Source organism: Solea solea, chromosome 14, assembly GCF_958295425.1.
Source record: "Solea solea chromosome 14, fSolSol10.1, whole genome shotgun sequence".
Taxonomy (NCBI): Eukaryota; Metazoa; Chordata; class Actinopteri; order Pleuronectiformes; family Soleidae; genus Solea; species Solea solea.
The window spans coordinates 13,089,914-13,109,891 of record NC_081147.1 but is presented as its reverse complement, the minus strand read 5'-3'; the positions used below and the strand labels follow the sequence as shown (position 1 = coordinate 13,109,891).

The 19,978-nt window shown below is 40.4% G+C and overlaps 2 protein-coding genes across 2 annotated transcripts; both read left to right on the top strand.

Annotated features, from left to right (window-relative positions):
• The first annotated feature begins 1,236 nt into the window (after positions 1–1,236).
• Positions 1,237–12,650, top strand: fam193b (family with sequence similarity 193 member B). Its single transcript, XM_058650294.1, has 10 exons — positions 1,237–1,527; positions 2,963–3,241; positions 4,599–4,785; positions 8,109–8,327; positions 8,936–9,347; positions 9,456–9,639; positions 9,731–9,964; positions 10,393–11,455; positions 11,550–11,625; positions 11,768–12,650. Exons 1-10 carry the CDS (start codon positions 1,369–1,371, stop codon positions 11,862–11,864), a joined length of 2,910 nt encoding a protein of 969 aa, XP_058506277.1. The 5' UTR covers positions 1,237–1,368; the 3' UTR covers positions 11,865–12,650.
• A 917-nt stretch (positions 12,651–13,567) lies between these two features.
• LOC131472086 (probable ATP-dependent RNA helicase DDX41) lies at positions 13,568–19,805 on the top strand. The gene is made up of 17 exons (XM_058648944.1): positions 13,568–13,727; positions 14,614–14,709; positions 14,992–15,142; positions 15,260–15,334; positions 15,449–15,509; positions 15,600–15,736; positions 15,854–15,926; positions 16,242–16,395; positions 16,644–16,780; positions 17,066–17,228; positions 17,763–17,894; positions 17,983–18,054; positions 18,148–18,244; positions 18,514–18,663; positions 18,760–18,831; positions 18,920–19,030; positions 19,443–19,805. Exons 1-17 carry the CDS (start codon positions 13,701–13,703, stop codon positions 19,577–19,579), a joined length of 1,845 nt encoding a protein of 614 aa, XP_058504927.1. The 5' UTR covers positions 13,568–13,700; the 3' UTR covers positions 19,580–19,805.
• The last annotated feature ends 173 nt before the right edge of the window (positions 19,806–19,978 follow it).

Genomic DNA, 19,978 nt, shown 5'->3' with positions numbered 1-19,978 from the left:
ATATAATAAGGAAAATGAATGAATGAATGAATGAAATAAAGTTAATGGGCAGGTTCATAAAGAGACTAAGGCTCCTCACTTGCATTGTCTGCCCCCTGTTAGACTTTAGACATCTATACAAAACTACTGAGATGTGACACAGTGTGATTATAGCGCCATACGATTGCAGTGAATGGGAGCAGAAGAGGCAGGAGAGACAGGAATCACTAACATAAGATAGATAGTCCTTCATTCGTCCTGGTCAAAGGTCCAGTGTGTGGCATTTTATTGGCAGAAATTTTATTTATTACCTGTTTGCACAAGTCATCTCATATGCTGCCAGGTTTCTACAGCGAACCGAATAGGCAAACCAGCCAGAGTATGTATTTTGCATTTTAATGCAGGTCATACTACAAACAGAGAGAGAAGTATTTGTCCTAACACACATCTTTTCTGTATTTTCTGTACCTTATCTGTAAAAAAAGACCACCATATTCCCCAATCACTTGGGAAAGGGAGGGAGGGTTGAGCACAGCTGTCCTCCCTTTGTTATGATGAGCAGTCTCACCATCACTAATTCCTTCACACTGGTGAATTAAACTTAAAAAATTATATTAATACAGCATTTAATTAGCCCGTAATGATATACATATTGAAACTGAAATTGTGACACTCTAACCCATGACCTGTGGAAAAGGCAGATTTGTGACTTAGAACTCCCAGAGTATGTCCTTCCAATTCAGATGAAGCCCTAGTATTTATCCCCCTCACAACGTATACAGGCCTCAACAGAAATTAGGTATTATTATTACATACAATACAGATTTGTTGCAAACAAATGGCTATAATAACAAAAGTTATTTCTCTCAAGTGCTTAAAGGGTGGTTTGAATAACTACTATGAGCAGTATTTTCAGTTTAATTGTTCTCAGTTATCTCACACATATACAGTATGCTTTATACTTGTGTAAATACTGGCTGTGCGTTATAATTTAATTGTTATTATTGACTAACCTTTTAGAGCGTAGTTGAAATGTTTTGTGTTTGTTGACAACTGTGCCTTTAAATTACCCACGGGAAGAAATAAAGTATTTTCGAATTGACAGAAGAAAGTGGGAGGGGAGGTTTGACCTAACTAAAAATGGCGACGCATGGCTTCACCTTCTGCTTACAATTTCAGTCGCAGTCCCCGCAAGCGAGTGAAGCTCCCACGCCCACACTATCTTTAACCTATGAACTCCCGACTGTGCCAGCCCTCCGCCATATTGACTGTTGTCTTGACTGGAGGAGATAGAGAACATTTTGAGGTCCGAGAATAAACGAAAGTGTGCTCCTTTAATATCCGAAACTGGTGCAAACTTGGCCAAAGCGAATCATAAACACTGTCGCAATGGCGAGGAAGAAAAGCAAGCAGCAAGGGGTCGCCCAGAAGGAGATGGTGCCTGGACAGCAGACCGCACCGAAGAGCCCCGTCTCTCCCGGCGATGCAGCAGGCGGTGGCGGTGGAGATGCTGGGCTGGATAGGCTGGCCACTACCAGAGCGAACCAGGTAGCTAACAGCAAGGCAGTCCTTTCGTTTTAAAATAGGCTAGCTAGCATATATGATAACACCCGTCTACTAATCACAGCATCCCTCCATTGTGTTTTTATTTAATGCAGCCAGATCCTGCAGAGGTGAGGGTATATACACACGCGGGCAGCGGGGAAAGCTATTTTAGTCTTAGCGGAGTAGTCGTTGATGTAGAGCTGTGCGTCGTTTTGAGATGTAAATAAATAAATAAATAAATAAACAATATAGATCACAACTTGGCGAGCAGAATCGCCAACGCCAGCCGGCTTTGAGTCAGTGTGACTGGCGTTGTAGCCCGTCCCCTCTGGTCGGACAGGTGACATTGTACTACGGGTCAGGTCGTCTCATTTCCAGCGTTTACAACTCGCCCAGGCTAGCTAGCATTAGCCAGGAGGCTAGCCGGGCTACAGCTAGCGTGCTGCAAGCGTGCTACACTTGAACACATCCACAGAGACCACTACCTTGCTATGAGCTAATCTGTTAGCCAGCTATAATACATACACCGGGACTGTAATTAGGGTAACACAGTCCCCGACACCGTTTCACCTGTTTATTTTAGTCCGCGAATGCATATGTGTGGGAGGTTTTAGTGCATAGTATCACAGAGTTACGATCAGCCAGTGTTGCTGGCTACTAAGCAGTTAGCAACATCGCAGTTCAGTTGATGTTATAAGCTGAAGGCTGGTGCACCGCTATAACTCCCCGAGCCTTCTCTTACTATGTGTTTTGACTGGCCGTATATACACGTCTCGCACCAAAATGTAAAATATTTACATTAAAGACAGAAATGTGCTACTCTTAATTAAGAAACGAACTGACCATCTTTTTATGAATGTAATGGGTCTGAGTTTGAGGTTCGTATCAGATAATTTTAAGATATCTTTAAATGTAAGGAAAATATGTATTAAACCTCAATATCAAGTGGTATAGTTTGGTTCATTTTCGGATTGTTTGATTGTCAAAGTTGTGAAGTGCACTGTCCTGCTTTTCGGGACCCTTTTGGGGTACTTAATACAAGATCCAGTCCCAAAAACGGTGCAGCTAGACACACTGCAGACCATTTATTTGTCAGAGAATCATTACTTTCAGGCAAAAACAGGAATGGAGTTGGAAAAAAACAAAATACGCCAGTTGTAGACATACTGTTTATTACAAAACAGCCAAGGAAGAACACAAAAATACGGAGTGTCCTTTGTTGTTGTTGAGTGTCCTTTGGTGTTGCTCTTTGGTTACTGTGTTGTATTCTTAATCCTTGAATTTACTGGTAGATGTTACACTGTTTATGTAGCTGACGAAGCTGATGCCACCCAGCTTAAACAACCCATAGTGGAAAAGCAAACCGGGTCAGGGTTTAAGTTTCAGAACCATACCTTGGCTGACTGACTGGTTACCTCTTTATTCTCTTCATACCTAGCCCATGCACACCTGCTGCCTCCTGTGCCACCGTGAATTTAAGGACTGGGGAGCAAGCTCTGTGAATGGACTCCCTGGGGGCCACGGGACCAAGTTGGCTGATGCGGTGCCTGCGCTCTCCCAGGCCTTATTGCGGGAGGCGCCTGGGCGTAAGCTTGCTGATGCCGTGCCCTCGCTGTCTCAGTCCCTGCTGGGAGAGGTGCCTCTGTGGATCTGTCAAAGCTGCTGCAAGAGTGTTGAGGAGGAGGAAAGACGGAGCACGCAGGAGCAGCCGACACCGGTAAATAAAAGCAATCTGATTTTTTAACAACTTAATTTTACCACTGTTTTAACTTGTTAACTTGTTTGTTTCGGTTCTGTCATCTGATGTAATGTCATCTTCATTCACTGCGTAGAGTAATCCATTTTCATGTGCTTTCACACTAAATTATCAGCTTGGATTCAGTAAGTTTCAACATGTATTCTCCTTGTTATAACTTGAGAAGTAGTCTGTTTCCCTTTGTTACGACAACAACAGTAGATACCCTTTCCTTTGTTTTTACATGAAATGCAAATGGTGACTTGCTTATTATTACTGACTGCTCATGACCACGGTGTTCAGGGCGTTTTGCTGTTGTTTGGCTCAAACTTGTTGTTACTCTCCATCAATGTGCTACCAAGATAAGAAAAAGATGTAGGGCACCAGTGCTGCCTGGTTTATATATTTTTTGGCGTGTGCAGATTCCCACTTGAAATGGTTGTCTTTCTCTTTTTGCCTTTAGTTTGGACAGTGTGCCAATGCGGTAATACTAGTACAGCTAGTACTGTAGCTACGTGTAGCACATAGGTAAAAAAAGTATATGCTTATTCGGTCTTTATGAATGTAATTGTCCTGCACAGACTCTTATTGGTTTATTTGTTTGTTTTGATTTTTGTATTAGCTTTTGTGCCAGTCAGTGTGGCTGGTTTGCTGGCTATCCTTGAAATCCTATTTTGCCTATTCAATTTTGAGAAAATGGACTGTAATATCCCTGGAGACATTTGGCACTTTTCCATTATACGGTTCTAGTACTACTCGACTGTACTCTGTTTGATATCAGGCGCGTGTTTTCCGTTACGTCATAGTACCTCCACAACGTGGGTAGGGTCGTCAAACTGCAAAAATTATGATTGTGTTAGTGTCTGTAAACGAAATGCGGTGAGACAGTGGCAGGTGAAGTGGGAGATGGAACCAAAGTGTCGGCATTATCACTCTCTGCAGCCTTAAAAAAGTTACTTTCAAATAAGGTTAATAAGAAGGGATATGTTGTCCTATCTAGATTTTGATTGGGGCATTGTGTATAAGCCAGCTTTCTGAAAACAAGATGAGAACACCAAGTTGGTCTGTGCCAGTGTGGCACTTTTTCCCTAAAATACATTTTGAACATTGAGAATAGTCATCACCTTGCCATGAAGGCAGTTTTAGCATTTCTTCAAGCAACACAAAACATAAAAGACATTTGGCCTTTAATAATTCCACATCCAAGACATAATTGAATTTGGACCTATGGTTTATTTTTTAAGTCAAATTAAGACACACTACCAGAAAGTGAGCCCATGTTGGTCGACATATGATTAAATAATTTGGTGTGTTGTTTTTTTTCTTTCTTTTCCTTTAGATGCCATTGTCACACTCTTCCTCCTGTAAATCCCAGAGCTGTGGGAACGGTTACTCGGAGCAAAGCACTGTGGACTGGGATCCGAGTTCCTTCCTGTCAGCCCACAAACTGTCAGGTCTCTGGAACTCTGCTCACACTAGTGGAGGGGAGCACTGCAACCACAACACTTCATCACACTCACAACAAGGTCAGTCATCACAGGGTAGAAGATGGGTCCACACAACATTTAATAACCGTGGCAGTAATCAATTCAAATAACACAAACTTTGATTTCAGGCTTTGTTGTAAGTTTCTGTTAAGTCAAATGCGCACAAATTACATTAGATTCAGAGCATGTCATGGTGAGTGCTTTATTAGCATTTCTGTCTACTTATTATGAAATTCCAATTCTACCTAAATCAAAACAATGCCACACTTAATTAAACTACAGAACTAAGCATATTATGTTACATGCCTGGTCTAGTGGTTTGCTAAATATAATTATGGAATGTTTTATTTTAAAATAAAATGTTGACCGTCAAAACATGTCTTTCATACTAGTCATGAGATGTGATCATTTTTCACATATGATTATCTTCCAAAATTTAGCATTTCTGCAGAAGCTTTTGTTTCTGGAATTATATGTGTAATGATGGACTTGTTAAAACACACATATAATTGCAAAGTACAAAGAGTAAGTGTTAAAAATGAAGAGAACAACTAATATGAATAAAACAATGATAACAAGTACACTATGTGATTTGTTTATCAAGGTCAGACACCATTATATGTGCTTGATTATAGTCCAACCGGAATATTTATCACCTTGTGTGGAAATTATCAATGGACATCAGGTGTAATGAAATGAAATAATAAATGAACAACCAATGCCATATTTGTGAGGATGTGTCACGGCATCCTCACAGAAAGTGATGTGGAAGAGTAACAGCAAAGGACTATCAAAGGACATGCCCATAGTTTTTAATAGGATGTTTTTCAAGTAATAAACAGCCTGTATCAAATCAAATGAAATGTTATTTGTATTGCCCCAAATCACACATTGCCTCAAGCTTTACATAGTAAGGCAGAAACCGTACAATATTTTTGAGTGAGAGAAGTGAAGAGAACCCCAACAGTCCACATAATGAACAAACACTTGGCACCAGTAGAGAGAAAGAAATCTCTGGCAGAACCAGACTCAAAGACATGCAGCCATATGCCTCAGCCGGTTGGGGCGAAAGTAAAAATTGGGGACAGAAAGTGGTGAGAGAAGGAAAGAGGTTGGGGTGAGGTAAGGTTGACCATATGTCTGGATTGTAAGTACTGGCTTAAAGCAGTGTCAATCAAATATGTCTAATATATCAAGGGTTAAAAACGTAAACAAGGCTTCCATATGCTGGTTTTGCACGGAAAAGCTGCTGCTGTTTGCCCTGTTTGCCGGCTGCGGCTAACCCAACAGAGATGCTGAAACGTAAAACATCTTTTAATTCTGAATGGTCAAAAGACTCCAAGTTTGTGTCAATTTCACCTTTCCCTGCACGGACACCTTTGCAAGGTATTCTCAGTTGTCCGGTTTTGAAACAGATGTTTCGTTGTGATTAAATACAAATACTTTTTTCCTGTTCTGTTACGCATACACCGTGATGTATCATAAATCAAATAGTCTTTTTGGTGCTATGGAAATGGCCACCCTAGCTGAGGTAGAGATGGAAGAGAGAGACCAGGAGCAGATGTGCAATAGTTGTATTAAGGGTAGTTTTAAATCAGTCGTGATATATTTACAATATTATGTCATTTTATACAAGCAGTAGCATTATTTGCAAAAACTCTTACTGATCTCACTTTAAATCATAGCCTAACAATGGTGATGACAATACTACTACTACTAGCAGCCTTGCAACTGGATCTGGTCCCTGTGGCCCAGGAGCCACTTGTACTTGCAGAATGTGGACAGAGAGGAAAAACACAAACTAGGGGAGAGAAAGACAAAGGTTACTGTCATATATATTCATACAAGGAGTGTGAGAAAGTGAGTGCTCAGTGCACCACAGGAGTTCCCACAGCAGTCTAGGCCTAAGGCAGCATAACGAAGGGACCGTTTTTTCCTGAGCCAGCCCTAACTATAAGCTTTATCAAAAATGTAGGTTTTAAGTCTAACTTTAAACACAGAGAGGGTGATCGCCTCTAACTGATAATGCAAGCTGATACCACAGAAGTGTCACACACAGCTTCAGACACAATGCTTGTTATATTCTCCTTGGAAGTCACATGTGATTGACCTTTGCAAAAAAGTATGCTAATGTAAGCAAAATATGCTTGACAATAATAACCTGACACAGTGACTGACTCAACAAACTAAAATGTCCTTGTAGTTTGACTCACGCGTAATGAACCGAGTATACTGAACCTAGTCAAAAGCTCCGCCCCTTAATTTATAAGCTACAGGATGGAAACATGAATAAACATTTTTGTGATTATACAACCACTAGTTTAAACAAAATGGCACATTGTGTTCCTTTATACTTAAGAGAGGTTAAAACATCAAGCATGGAAAATCTGGCTTCTTGCTGAAATGTGAATATACAGTGTTTGAGCCAAGCTACAACATACTGTCTAGGTCATGTCATGGACTGGATCTTATTTCCTTCTGAGAGAGCAGTACCCATACTTCTCCAAAGAAGAAACTTAATGGGAGCAAATTCTCCTACTTTGAGATCATGTTAGATTACAAAAAAAGTATAGATTATAAATGTATCAAATGTACTCCCTTCATAGTAGGACAAAAAATAAGAAGAATTTGTTAAAGTCTACCCTTACTGTTCAATGATCTGACAGTGTTGAGTGTGTTCTTCTGTAAGTATTTCCGGTGCACTACCTGGCCACTTGCAAGAGAAGAGAATAAACCTGAAAGATGTACTGATATTATAAGTGGAAATGTGAATGGGTGACATGTTTATTTTAGGTTAGGGAAATGCCATTTATTTCCTTGTGATCCTTTGCTTCTCATCAAACCATCTTGTGGAGATCACCTGATCCACATGTGTGGTTGTATTTCTAGTTTAGCAACTGCTCAAGTGGATCATATTAGTGAAAGTATTCATAAGTAAAGATGTGTATGCTTGGTGCATGCTCAATGTTTAAATATCTAATTAATTATTAAAGTGCTGACTGAAACAATGGGTATGAGTTGTGTTTACATACCATGGTTACCACTAAGGTAACTGTAATGTAGATTACTGTAGTACATTACAGTAACTTTTGTTAGCATTATGGGTGGTTGTTATATTAAATAATTCAGAACGATCTGTCGTATTTTATATTTCATACGACAACAAAGGGGCTTTATGTTTCTCATAAAAGACAAATTATCCATTCGATATTTAACATATATCAACAAGTAAGTATGAAGTGAATTATTTTTATAATGTCATTACTCCTATCAATGGCAACATATTGTGATATCACAACTCATGTCTTTACTACCACTAACCATTATCACATTTTGTGAAATTACTCTTCACCTCCATCTAGGTGTAACACCGGGTTCAGTCTGTCATGAGAAAAGAGGACTTCACGAAGCTCCTGGGAAATCTGCTAAAACATCAGGGACCAAAGTCTGTCCCTACAGTCATCCATCGTCCCAGAATTCCAGTGGATCTTCTGCTGGGAACCCTCTGTCTACCTCAGCAGACCTTTGTAAAACCACTCCCAAGCACTTCAAAACCATGTGCCGTCGACCAACACCCCCGGGTAAGTACTCTTCTTCTCTTGGGGATCTGTGGCATTTAATTTAATCAAAACCCAGTTTTGGCAGTTAGTTGTTTAACATTTGTTCCTGCTAATGTATTTTAAATTTATAATTTCATGTTTTTTTCATTATACGAGACAGTAAAATGCAGTCAGTATATTGATCAATTTGCCATATTGTATTTTTATTTTTATTTTTTGACGAAGCAAATGTTGTGCACCAGGTGCACTCAGCTTTAAACATAACTTCCTAGAAAAGTGGTTAATCCATAAATAGAGCTGTGTCATTTCAGTTTCAGGAAGGATGTCATTCTTCTTTATTTGCATAATAAACTTGCACTTCAAAACATAAAACGTGCGCTCTGGCTGGTTTGACTATTTTGGCTGCTGTCAAAACATCTCCTTTTCTTGAATTTTGAAGCCATTGTGCACCTCTACAAACGTTCTTGTAGGTAGCACATTCCATTTCTGCCCATAAATGTTACAAACTAAGACACTAGTGGTAATTGCCCGACTCATGTGGAGCAGAAATAGTAGCTGAAGTCTACATAGACTTGCTTGATCACTTGCTTAATTGATGTTAATTTGTGTTGATGTTTGCTATCGTTCAGGTGAAGCCTTCCACCCCAGTGACCATCATCAACACACAGACTTGTCGGTTCCCCCCAACAGTCCCACCGGCTTGTCATCCCAGCATTCCTCCCTCCTGCCCCCAAAGCCGAACTCTGCGCAGCACGGTCATGTAACCTCCTCGTCGGGCACGGGTGTGGCAGCCCACGCTCCTTTCTCCCCGCTGGTACCAAATCTCCACGGCCCGACAGCCAAACTTAATTCGCCCAGTCCAGATAGCCCAACGTCTGTACATAAGCCCAGCCCGTGCAAAAACTCCCACATTCCTGCTGTGAACACACAACACAGCAAACTGGGCACGTCTTTAATAGGCTGTAACCATCCCTGTAATGGGCACAGTCAAGGAACAGTGGCTCCTCCCAATGTAGGTCATCTGACAGCTGGGGCCTGCAGGTGAGGACAGATATCTTCACACTTCCTTTCTGGGTATGCAAAATTGTCACAGAATCCAAAAGCCTTTTGGGTGTTTGTGTCATTATGTCATTTTCTTCTGATTTGTAGGGATCAGGCATGTAAGGGGCACAAAATGACAAATGGGACATTGTGTCATCCTTCATCTGAACTGGAGGAGGGGGAAGATGAAGACAGCAGCTCTGAGAGGAGCTCCTGTGCCTCTTCTTCCACCAACCAGAAGGATGGAAAGTACTGTGACTGCTGCTACTGCGAGTTCTTCGGACACAATGCGGTAATTTGAAATTCAGTAGTAGTAACTAAGACTTTATCACCCTTGACATCATGACAAGATATCAATATTTGTGTATATTCTTTGATCTCAGCCTCCAGCTGCACCAACAAGCCGAAATTACGCTGAGATCCGAGAGAAACTCCGCTCACGTCTGACCCGGCGTAAAGAGGAGCTGCCTCAGCGTCAAGATTCAGACCTGACTGTGGCTGGTGTCATTGACAACAGAGACGTGGACGAGCTGCTAGACTTCATCAACAGTTCTGAGCCCAAACCTGTCAACAGTGCCAAGGCTGCCAAAAGGGCTCGACACAAACAAAAGAAGAAGGTATGATAACAACAGATGCTACTTTTCTTTTACCTGGAGTATATGTCATATGTGTTTAAGATTTGAACCTGGCTACAGCAGAAAATGTTTGTTTGGCACTGTTGGTGATATCATTCAACCGCACATGAATGTTTTGTCCCGTGTGTCTTTTTTTGGAGAGAGATTTATTAGAGAGTTTATTTGATATCCAAGTGTAAATGACAGACTCTGCCAATAATGGTGTACCTAAAATTGACTTCTAAAGTTACTGCTTTAATTTGTAGATGCATGTATCAAAGAATAGGTCAACTAGATTTGGTTGCTTTTTGTTGGTCTGTTTTGATGCACATGATGTTCTACATGCTTTGATGAATGCCAGAAAAATTACACAGGCCTGTTAATGAATTATGTCTGTAAAAGTATGTATGCCTATACTCTGTGTGTTTCAGGAAAAAGCACAGCAGTGCAACGTGGGTGCTGCAGGCAGTGACCCCCACTCCAATCCATCTGAGCCTGTCGATGAGCCCTTACCTGATGGTTCTGAAGCCAGTCGAATGCTGGACTGGCCTCAGCTGGAGCTTGAGCGTGTCAACAGTTTTCTTACCAGTCGGCTGGAAGAGATTAAGAACACTATCAAAGACTCAATCCGGGCCTCGTTTAGTATGTATGACCTCAATCTGGATGTCAATGACTTCCCAAAGAAGGCAGCCACGTTGGAGGGCAACCATTTACTGTCTCATCTCAATGGTTCCTCTGATCTGCAGCAGATAGACCTCGACCTTGCCCCTCTTTCACTGGGATCCTTTAAGAGCCACCTTGATCTGGTTAATGGATGGGAGGACACAAATGCTGTGTCTTCCCCTAATACCACCACCACCACAGCATCGGGAGTAACTGTTGGGTCAAAGGACATCCAGCGGTTGCACACTACCCCCAGTCTCTCAAAACTCATAAGGGTTCGCTCACCAGAAAGATGCACGTCTACTGGATCTGACAATTTGCCACAGGTGCCAGCCTTAGCCACGGCTAAATCAAAGGAGGACACCCCTGATCCCAAGAACACAGTTATTGGGAATGGTGGTGCAAAGTCTAAGAAGAATAAAAAGCAGCAGCAGAAACAGGAGCAAATTGTGCCTGAGCTCAATTCCAGTAAATCAGTCAAAGCCGTCTCCAGGAACGAATCGCAGAAAGTCAGTGAGTCTAAAGAAAATGCTTCTAACGGCTCAAAGGTTGGGAACAAACAACCACAGCATTCTACAGACAACCAGAGAAATGGCCTTAAGAAAGCTGAGGAAGGCAGGTTGTCCAAACATGCAGCAAATGGGGCGAATGGTGGCCTCCACAATGCACAAAGAGGTAAAGGTGACATGGAGACGCGGGGAAGTCGATCTGAGCAGGATGCAGAAAGTAGAACTCATCACACCATTCCAGCAAATGGACAACAACAGCAACAAGCCAAGGGGAAAAATAAGAAGAACAAGAACAAAAATGAAAAATCCAGCAGTGCTATTGGTACGGGACGAAATCTGCTTATAACACTATTGTTATGATTGTTCCTCATTTTCAATCTTTTAAGCATTTAATTTTGAATTTTTATTTCCTTCAGATGATGTGTTTCTCCCGAAAGATGTGGACCCAACTGAAATGGATGAGATTGATCGGGAAGTGGAATACTTCAAACGGTAAGTATAATATAGCGGTAGATCTTTAAGTACCTTAAAGGAAAAAACTGCAAAATGTTTATGTTGATATTGAATTAAATGCATCTCTCTTAAACTGGCTTTTATTTCTCCTTCCTCTTGTTTGTTTCTTTGTTGACTGTAGGTTTTGCCTGGATTCTGCAAAACAAACTCGCCAGAAGGTAGCAGTGAATTGGTCCAACTTCAGCCTCAAAAAGGTTCCTTCCAATGCAGCTCAATAACTCTGACGAGTGCCAGAAAGGAAAAGAACTTTGCAGTCTTTCAGTACAACCCTGTTTGGCCTGAAGCCTTCTCTCATTCCCTGTTTTCTTATCTTCTTTACAAAGCCAAGGGACCCTGGTTCAAATTCATACTCCATCCAGAAGACTGAAATGTAACTTGTGGCTAACAAGCCAGGGATCATTCTCAAGGCCAACTCTTTGCTCTTATTGCAATGTTCACTAAATGAGAGATGCAAAATGGAAAAAGTCTGACTCCACTGCATCCATGTGCTTACGTATGTAGTATGTAAACAATTACCTTACATGAAATAAATGTTTTTATCACAAAATCTGAGACATTTTAACGTTGTTAAACTTCTGAATTTCAATTGATTTGATTCGGTGCTCATCCTCTGTCACATTACGACTCACCACACCAGCCTCTGTAGACACTACAGACCATTTTTCTTATACTTTCACAACTGACAAAAAAGGAGCACATGACATTTAACCTAAATGTTATGGTAAAACACTTTTATACAGGGAACAACTGTGTTGAATTTACTTCAAGGCAAATTGCAAAAGTGCATTTTGGTGGTGGTTGATAACTTTTAATTTGAGAGTTTTTCTTAGATTTAAAGTTTGATCAATCATAAAATATTGTGGAATCAGTAATGGATGAACTAAAAAGCACATGATGACCTCACTGTTAACTTTTATGTACGAAATTATCGGAAACACAAACATGAAATGTTTGACCGCTTTTGGTACACCAACAACATAAATAGAACTTTGTGAGAAAATATCCATTTACTTTGTACAACACGTTGTGCTCACAGGAGGCATCTAGAACATATTACTCCACTTAGGTACCAATGCATGATAGTGTCATTTTGTCCTGTCCTGTATCTGGCAAATGCGTCTGTTGCGTCTGTATCAAGAATTGGTGTTGAACTTGGAGCGATGCTGTTTTAGTGATATTCCGTACACACTCAATAGAACAAGTCTTTTGCCACAGTTTTTGCTCACTCCCAAATTGTTATTTCAATCTACACATCCCAGCCGGTACACCGGTGTGCATTGTTCATTTTAACAATAGAACCCTCACGCCTTGTTTGACAGTCAATTTTAATGCTTGTACATACTGAGTGATTATTTTGGGCCTTTTTGAGCCTTTGTCATGTCTCCCCCCAGGTTCTCTGACCTTAATGGCACCGTCCGCCTCAGCTAGCCTATGTGAAGTCCAAGTCTTGATTATCTTTTGATCCCAGGAGAGTTGACACTTTTGGGACCAGGGCCTCAGGATGTACACCAGTGTCCTATGTTTTAGCTGATGGCTTTTTCTGAGATGGTTTCTTTCCTGAATTTGTGCTGAGATTTTGTTTTCATATGATATCTCTGATGCTTTTCAGGCTATATACAAGTAGAGAGGTTTATCTTAAATGTTTCGAATGTAGATTTATACTATTCCAATAATAGCCAGTGTATGTTGGCTTGTTTCTTTTTTTTTAAATTCACTTTTGATACTGTGAAAAATCTTTCGGTCAGAAAGATTAAAAACAATACAGTTTTGACAAAAAGAAAGTGTGGTGTTTGCTTTCAAAGTTCAATTTTGAGTTTGGTTTCCATGACATCTTCCATCTGCACCACCTGTTCCTCCTGCTCCAGACTGAATCGCGCTTTTTTTGGACCCTGCGTTTCTTTGAGGTTTGATCCTTCCGGCTTTCCGTACACAGCGTCACAGTTTCCTTTCATGCGTAAACTGGTCAGCTGCTTTTTTCTATCTGTATGAACAACATTTAGTGATAAGAACCGTGTCTTGCGTTATTAGAGAACGTTACTGTATACTTACATAAAATGGAGACCGATAATGGACCTCGGAAGGTAAGCAAGACTCATGCTATCGTCTATACGCGGTCTAATGCTAGCCAAAGTCAGCTAGCTAGCCGAACATCTGACCATTTATTTATTCACTTAGTCGAAAACTGGTCGCCATAGCTAATGTATTCTCACAAGTATTTAAACTGGAGGTTCAACTGTTAAACTCCGGCTGCTGAATAATATAGAAGCTTGGAGTGCAGCAGATACTCACTGTTAGTTAGCCGTATTAACAGTTAACAGTATTGACTACGTAACTACGACGTTTCAGAGAAACGCACGACATGTAATAAAGAACATTATTAAAGTAACCCTTTATAGTCTGTGTGTTACAATAACGAACACGTGTCTTCATACGTCTTAACTAAGCGAGGAGTTGGTAGAGTACGCTTGTAAAGTCAGAATGTAAAAGTCTGAGAGCGACAAAACCTCACATGGTTATCTAACCTCACAGAGGTTAGCTTCTCTCTGGCCATGCTTTGTTTACTATAAAGTGAAACGAAGCCGTAGGTGCCACCATTAATCTGTACAATTAATCGACAACATTAATTAACGATTAGAGCCATTTGGTATATTCCTCTATTAAGGCTTTGCATCTTGTGGATACAAGCCATGTGTCTGATTCAAGACAGACAGCGTTGATGTAAAATGTTTAGGCAGTGTACAGAAGCAAACAATGACACAGATACCAGAATATTACAGATAAAGATCAATTGTATCTAAATAATGCCACTGAATCTGTTTTTACAACCGTGGTTGCTGCTTCATGCTTTTTGTATGTGTGTATCGTAGTATAGGTATTGGATAAGTCTTCTTTGAAGGATTTATACTGGAGAAAGTGAAGACAAACTTAAAATGTAACATAAGTGATGTTGCTGATGTGATTGTACAGAGATTGCACGTGGAGTTTGCCCAGTCGGGCTCAGAAGGATCAGAGGATGATGATTATGTTCCATACGTTCCAGTCAAGATAAGAAAACAACAAATGGTAAGTGATTGTTCACTTGGACATAAAGGATAAGTCTATTCTGCCAGGTTGGGTATCAGGGCCAGTGATGATCTTATTTGGTGGATCAGGAATTGACCAATCTGTGCAGTGTCTTTGGCAGGATCTTAAAATTCTATTTATTTACTATTGCCCAGTGAAGGTCATGTATATTTAAAAGACCCTTGTATGTTTTTTAATTTCTATCTCCACTGGATATTAATGTCAGTTACAGTTTAAAACAATTTCAGATTCAATACATATTGTTAAATATTTAACTCACAGCTAAAGAAAATGCTGCGCCTGCGAGGGAAGGCAGTGGACGAGGACCACAAGGACAGTGGGGAGGAGCAGAGGGACGAGGATGAGGGTCTTGGTCCACGATCTAATGTCAGTCTCCTTGATCAGCATCAGCACCTCAAGGAAAAAGCAGAAGGTATCGAGTTCCAACAATATTTAGCTTGGATTTTGACAGTTGCCTGTTTTTAATTCATTTTAATGTGTCCAATTCACAGGGACTTAATTGTTCAATGATATGCTTTTATATCTACAGCCCGGAAAGAGTCGGCCAAAGAGAAACAGCTGAAAGAGGAAGAGAAGATTCTTGAGAGTGTTGCTGAAGGCAGAGGTAAAATTAAACTTAGAATTCAAAGATAATCAAATTAATGTAAAGCAACTGTTACTTCAGAAATGGTTTAACTTGCTAGATTAATTCTGTGCACTTTGAACTCTCCTCTGTCAGCTCTGATGTCTGTAAAGGAAATGGCCAAAGGTATCATATATGATGATCCAATAAAAACAAAGTGAGTTTTTTTTTCATCAAATAAGTATATAAGTGTTTTGTGATTGTGTGGTTTCATTTTGGGTTTTAATTATTTATTTATTTATTTTAGCTGGAAGCCTCCCCGTTATATCCTTAATATGCCAGAAACACGGCATGAGCGGGTCAGGAAGAAGTTTCACATCCTGGTTGACGGAGACGAAATCCCTGCTCCAATCAAAAGCTTCAGGGAAATGAAGCTTCCACCAGGTTACAACAAACTCCCATTTTTGCTCGTAAAATTACTCTTTGACTCTCTTTACAAAGACTTTAATTCTTACATGTGATAAATAACTGGCAACAACAATATGTTTATTGTGTTTGCAGCAATTCTAAAGGGTTTGAAAAAGAAGGGTATTGTGCATCCCACTCCAATTCAAATCCAAGGAATCCCCACAGTGTGAGTAGAATATACGTCCATCCATTCATCCATCTTCTACCGCTTTTTCCTCCACATGAAGGTCATGGGGCAGGGTACACCCTGGACAGTTTGTCAGTCCATCACAAAACCACAGAGAGACAAACGACCATTCACACATTATCACCTAGGGTCAATTCAGAGTGTCCAATTTACCTAATCCCCATATTGCATGTTTTTGAGAACCTGGAGAAAACCCACGCAAGCATGTGGAGAACATGCGCAGAATACACAATATATTTGAACATTTTTGTTGAGTTCTTTTGAAGTCGTGACCCGACCCTTGTTTGTGTCTAGTCTTTCAGGTCGTGACATGATTGGCATTGCATTCACTGGATCAGGAAAGACTTTGGTTTTCACTCTGCCCATCATCATGTTTTCCCTGGAACAGGAAAAGAGGCTGCCTTTCTTTAAGAGAGAGGGACCATATGGACTGATCATCTGTCCTTCAGTAAGACAAACATATTTTATTCAAAACACAGTTTGAAATTTGTCATGGAGTCTGAACTCACTGTTAGGATTCTGTTTAGTCTATAAATATGTAAACTGAGTGTTGCCTTTACTGTTCGGGACCATAAAAGACCCAAATAATCACATGGCATTTCTTACGGTACTGTAACATGACCATTAAATGCACTACCTTGCCTTTTCTGCAGCTAAGTAAATCTGATTTGTAATACCTTTTTATTGTTATTCCAGCGAGAGTTGGCGAGGCAGACGCATGGCATCATTGAATATTACTGTAAACTGCTGGAGGAGGAGGGAGCTCCTCAGCTGCGCACTGCCCTCTGCATTGGAGGAATGTCTGTCAAGGAACAGATGGAGGTCGTGAAACAGTAAGTAAGAGACAAGATTTGTGTGAAATGTTTGGTGCCTGTTTGACTTTACAGCGTAAACTGGTGTTAAACAAAAAGCAATGATTTAGCTCCATTTATCTGTTATCTGTAATGACCAATTTTGATAAAATATTTGAAGTTCTGTTCCTGATGTGTTTACAGATAGCATTTCAACCTAATTTTTTGCATGGCCACCTAAAGAGCCTGGCATTAACACTACTGTATTTTTAAAAGTCCAAGTCATAAATTGTGCCAAGTTTTGAAAGTGTTTCCTTCCAATCATAGTGGGGTCCACATGATGGTTGCCACCCCAGGCAGACTAATGGACTTACTGCAGAAGAAGATGGTGAGTCTGGACATCTGTCGTTACTTGTCTTTGGATGAAGCTGATAGGATGATCGACATGGGATTTGAGGAAGACATCAGAACCATTTTCTCCTATTTCAAGGTGAGGTGCTCCTTTTATGGCGTGAACTCACAATAACCGCCACATTCTCATCAACAGAGTGAATTATAAAGTCAAACCAGCCTTGTGGTGTCTGACAGGGTAAATTATAGAAATCCTTTCAAGAAGGATGCAGACTAAAATGTTTTGAAAAGTTAATCCTTACCTTGATTAGAAAAACGTATTTCTGACAAAGCTGTTGTTGGCCATTGCAATTTTAAACAAGTGAGGAGAGAGGAAGTCAAAGATGGGAGGAGAAAAAGGATGATTTTTTCCAGAAGACCAAAAGAAGACAGTGATGCACCATTACAGGTGCTATTAAACACCTAACCACCTAAAAAAACAACTGGATTTGGTCCTGATGTTTTGAGAGACAGGGGCTCATCCTTTAAACACATCCAAAGATGTCTATATTCTGACCAATAATGTTGGCCTTTCTTTTTTTCAGACCGAAATGAAAGTATGAAAAGTGAGTTTTCTAGATGATGTTATGATGCAAAATTATTCCTAAAATGTGTTTGTTTCTGTTTTTTCAAGGGGCAAAGGCAAACCCTGCTTTTCAGTGCTACTATGCCCAAGAAGATCCAGAACTTTGCTAAGAGTGCGCTAGTTAAACCCATCACTATTAATGTGGGTAGGGCTGGAGCTGCCAGCTTGGATGTCATTCAGGTATGTTCATCTTTCTTTGTTGCAGACCGGTGTTGTGTGAATTGGAGATTTGGTGCATGTTGAGAACTGGACTTTTGTGTTTGTGCAGGAAGTGGAATATGTCAAAGAGGAAGCCAAGATGGTGTACCTGCTGGAGTGCTTGCAGAAAACGTCACCTCCAGTCAGTACTTATACTTTATTACACTGACATGTAACTAACCGACAAAGCCCAAACATCTCAAAAGTTACTAAATGTATCATCCTCATATGACAGGTGTTGTTATTTGCTGAGAAGAAGGCTGATGTGGATGCCATCCATGAGTATCTGCTGCTAAAAGGAGTGGAGGCAGTGGCCATCCACGGAGGAAAAGGTACACAGAACCATTTGAATCATTAACATACATAGTAGTCTGTCTGCGGAGAATTACATCTGGAATTTTTCCAAACCGAACATCAAGTTCACCTCAGGTTAGATCTTCAGCCTTTATGTCACTCATTGTTGACCACAAGATGGCACCCTGCTTCCAAATGTTAAACATTGCAGAACTTGATATCAAAACTGCAGAATGGAAGTTCTGAATTTGTTATTGTATTTGAAAATACATTTTACTTGATTTGATGTTTGATGATCATTTTTCAGATCAAGAGGAAAGAACAAAAGCCATAGAGGCATTCAAAGAAGGAAAGAAAGATGTCTTGGTCGCCACAGACGTTGCCTCCAAAGGTCTGGATTTCCCAGCTATACAGCACGTAGTGAACTATGACATGCCCGAGGAGATAGAAAACTATGGTAAGAGCCAGCCTCTTAAAAATCAGTAGAATAGTATTTTGATTTTTCCTTTTTAATTAGTGGAGCTGGTTTGAAAAACATTTCTTTTTTTTTCAGTCCACAGAATTGGTAGAACTGGACGATCAGGCAAGACGGGTATTGCCACAACGTTCATCAATAAAGGCTGTGGTGAGGGAAATAAAACATACATTTTCATCTTGGTTTAATGCAGTGAATAGATGTTAACAGTAGGTGTGTGTCTTTCCTTTTCCTGTAGATGAGTCTGTATTGATGGACCTGAAAGCGCTGCTAGTTGAAGCCAAGCAGAAGGTTCCGCCTGTTCTCCAGGTTCTCCAGACGGGAGACGAGACCATGCTGGATATCGGGGGTAGGTCTTGCGCACAGTCCACCGTTTTGCCCAATTGTCTATTTTACAGATGTGTGCAGTACTGTGCAAAAATCTTCGGCCACCATTTCATTGGTTGTTTACTGGTAAAAACATTACATTACATGTCATTTAGCAGACACTTTTATCCAAAGCGACATACAGTCAGTGCAAACCTGAGTTTTACGTACTATTTCATGTTGACAAATATCTCCTGTGAACAAGGTCTGTTATTCAAGACATGCTTGAGCGTTACATTACCCATGTTGTAGTTATGTTGGAGTTAAACTCAATGACAGCTTGCTAATACACAAGACTAAGGCCACGTCCAGACGGAAACGGATGTGCAGTACAGCAGACTGTGTGGAACAATCGCTGATCTGTTTTGTCTATGTTCAATGTTGTCTTTTTACAGAGGAGAGAGGTTGTACATTCTGTGGTGGTCTTGGTCATCGTATCACAGACTGTCCTAAACTGGAAGCCATGCAGACCAAGCAGGTGACCAACATCGGGCGGAAAGACTACCTGGCTCATAGCTCAATGGACTTCTAAGAGTTTTTTATTTGTGGGAAGATTCTCCAAATCTGAACGGAACTGAGAGTCACTGAACTAAGGAAGTTTATTTTTATCATGAGCTTTATTTTGTCTTCAGTCAGTTAAAAATATTGCTATCTTGCACCGTTTTCCCCCTCAATGTTTCCCATTCTATAAGTGTACCCTTTGTAACATAGATTTTTGGTAATAATGAAAATTGTAAATAAAACTACTTTGTTCTGTATCTGTTGCTCGTTTTCTTATCTGGAAAAAATAGAAAGGTGTGGTGCTGCTCTTGTACGGTGAGGAAGTTGCTAAAACAAGCAGAATACTGCAAAGGGAAGTTTGAGTCAAGAAGACAGCAACACTCTCTTTTGCAACAGTTGACCTGCAGATGTGAGATATCTTCACTTTTAG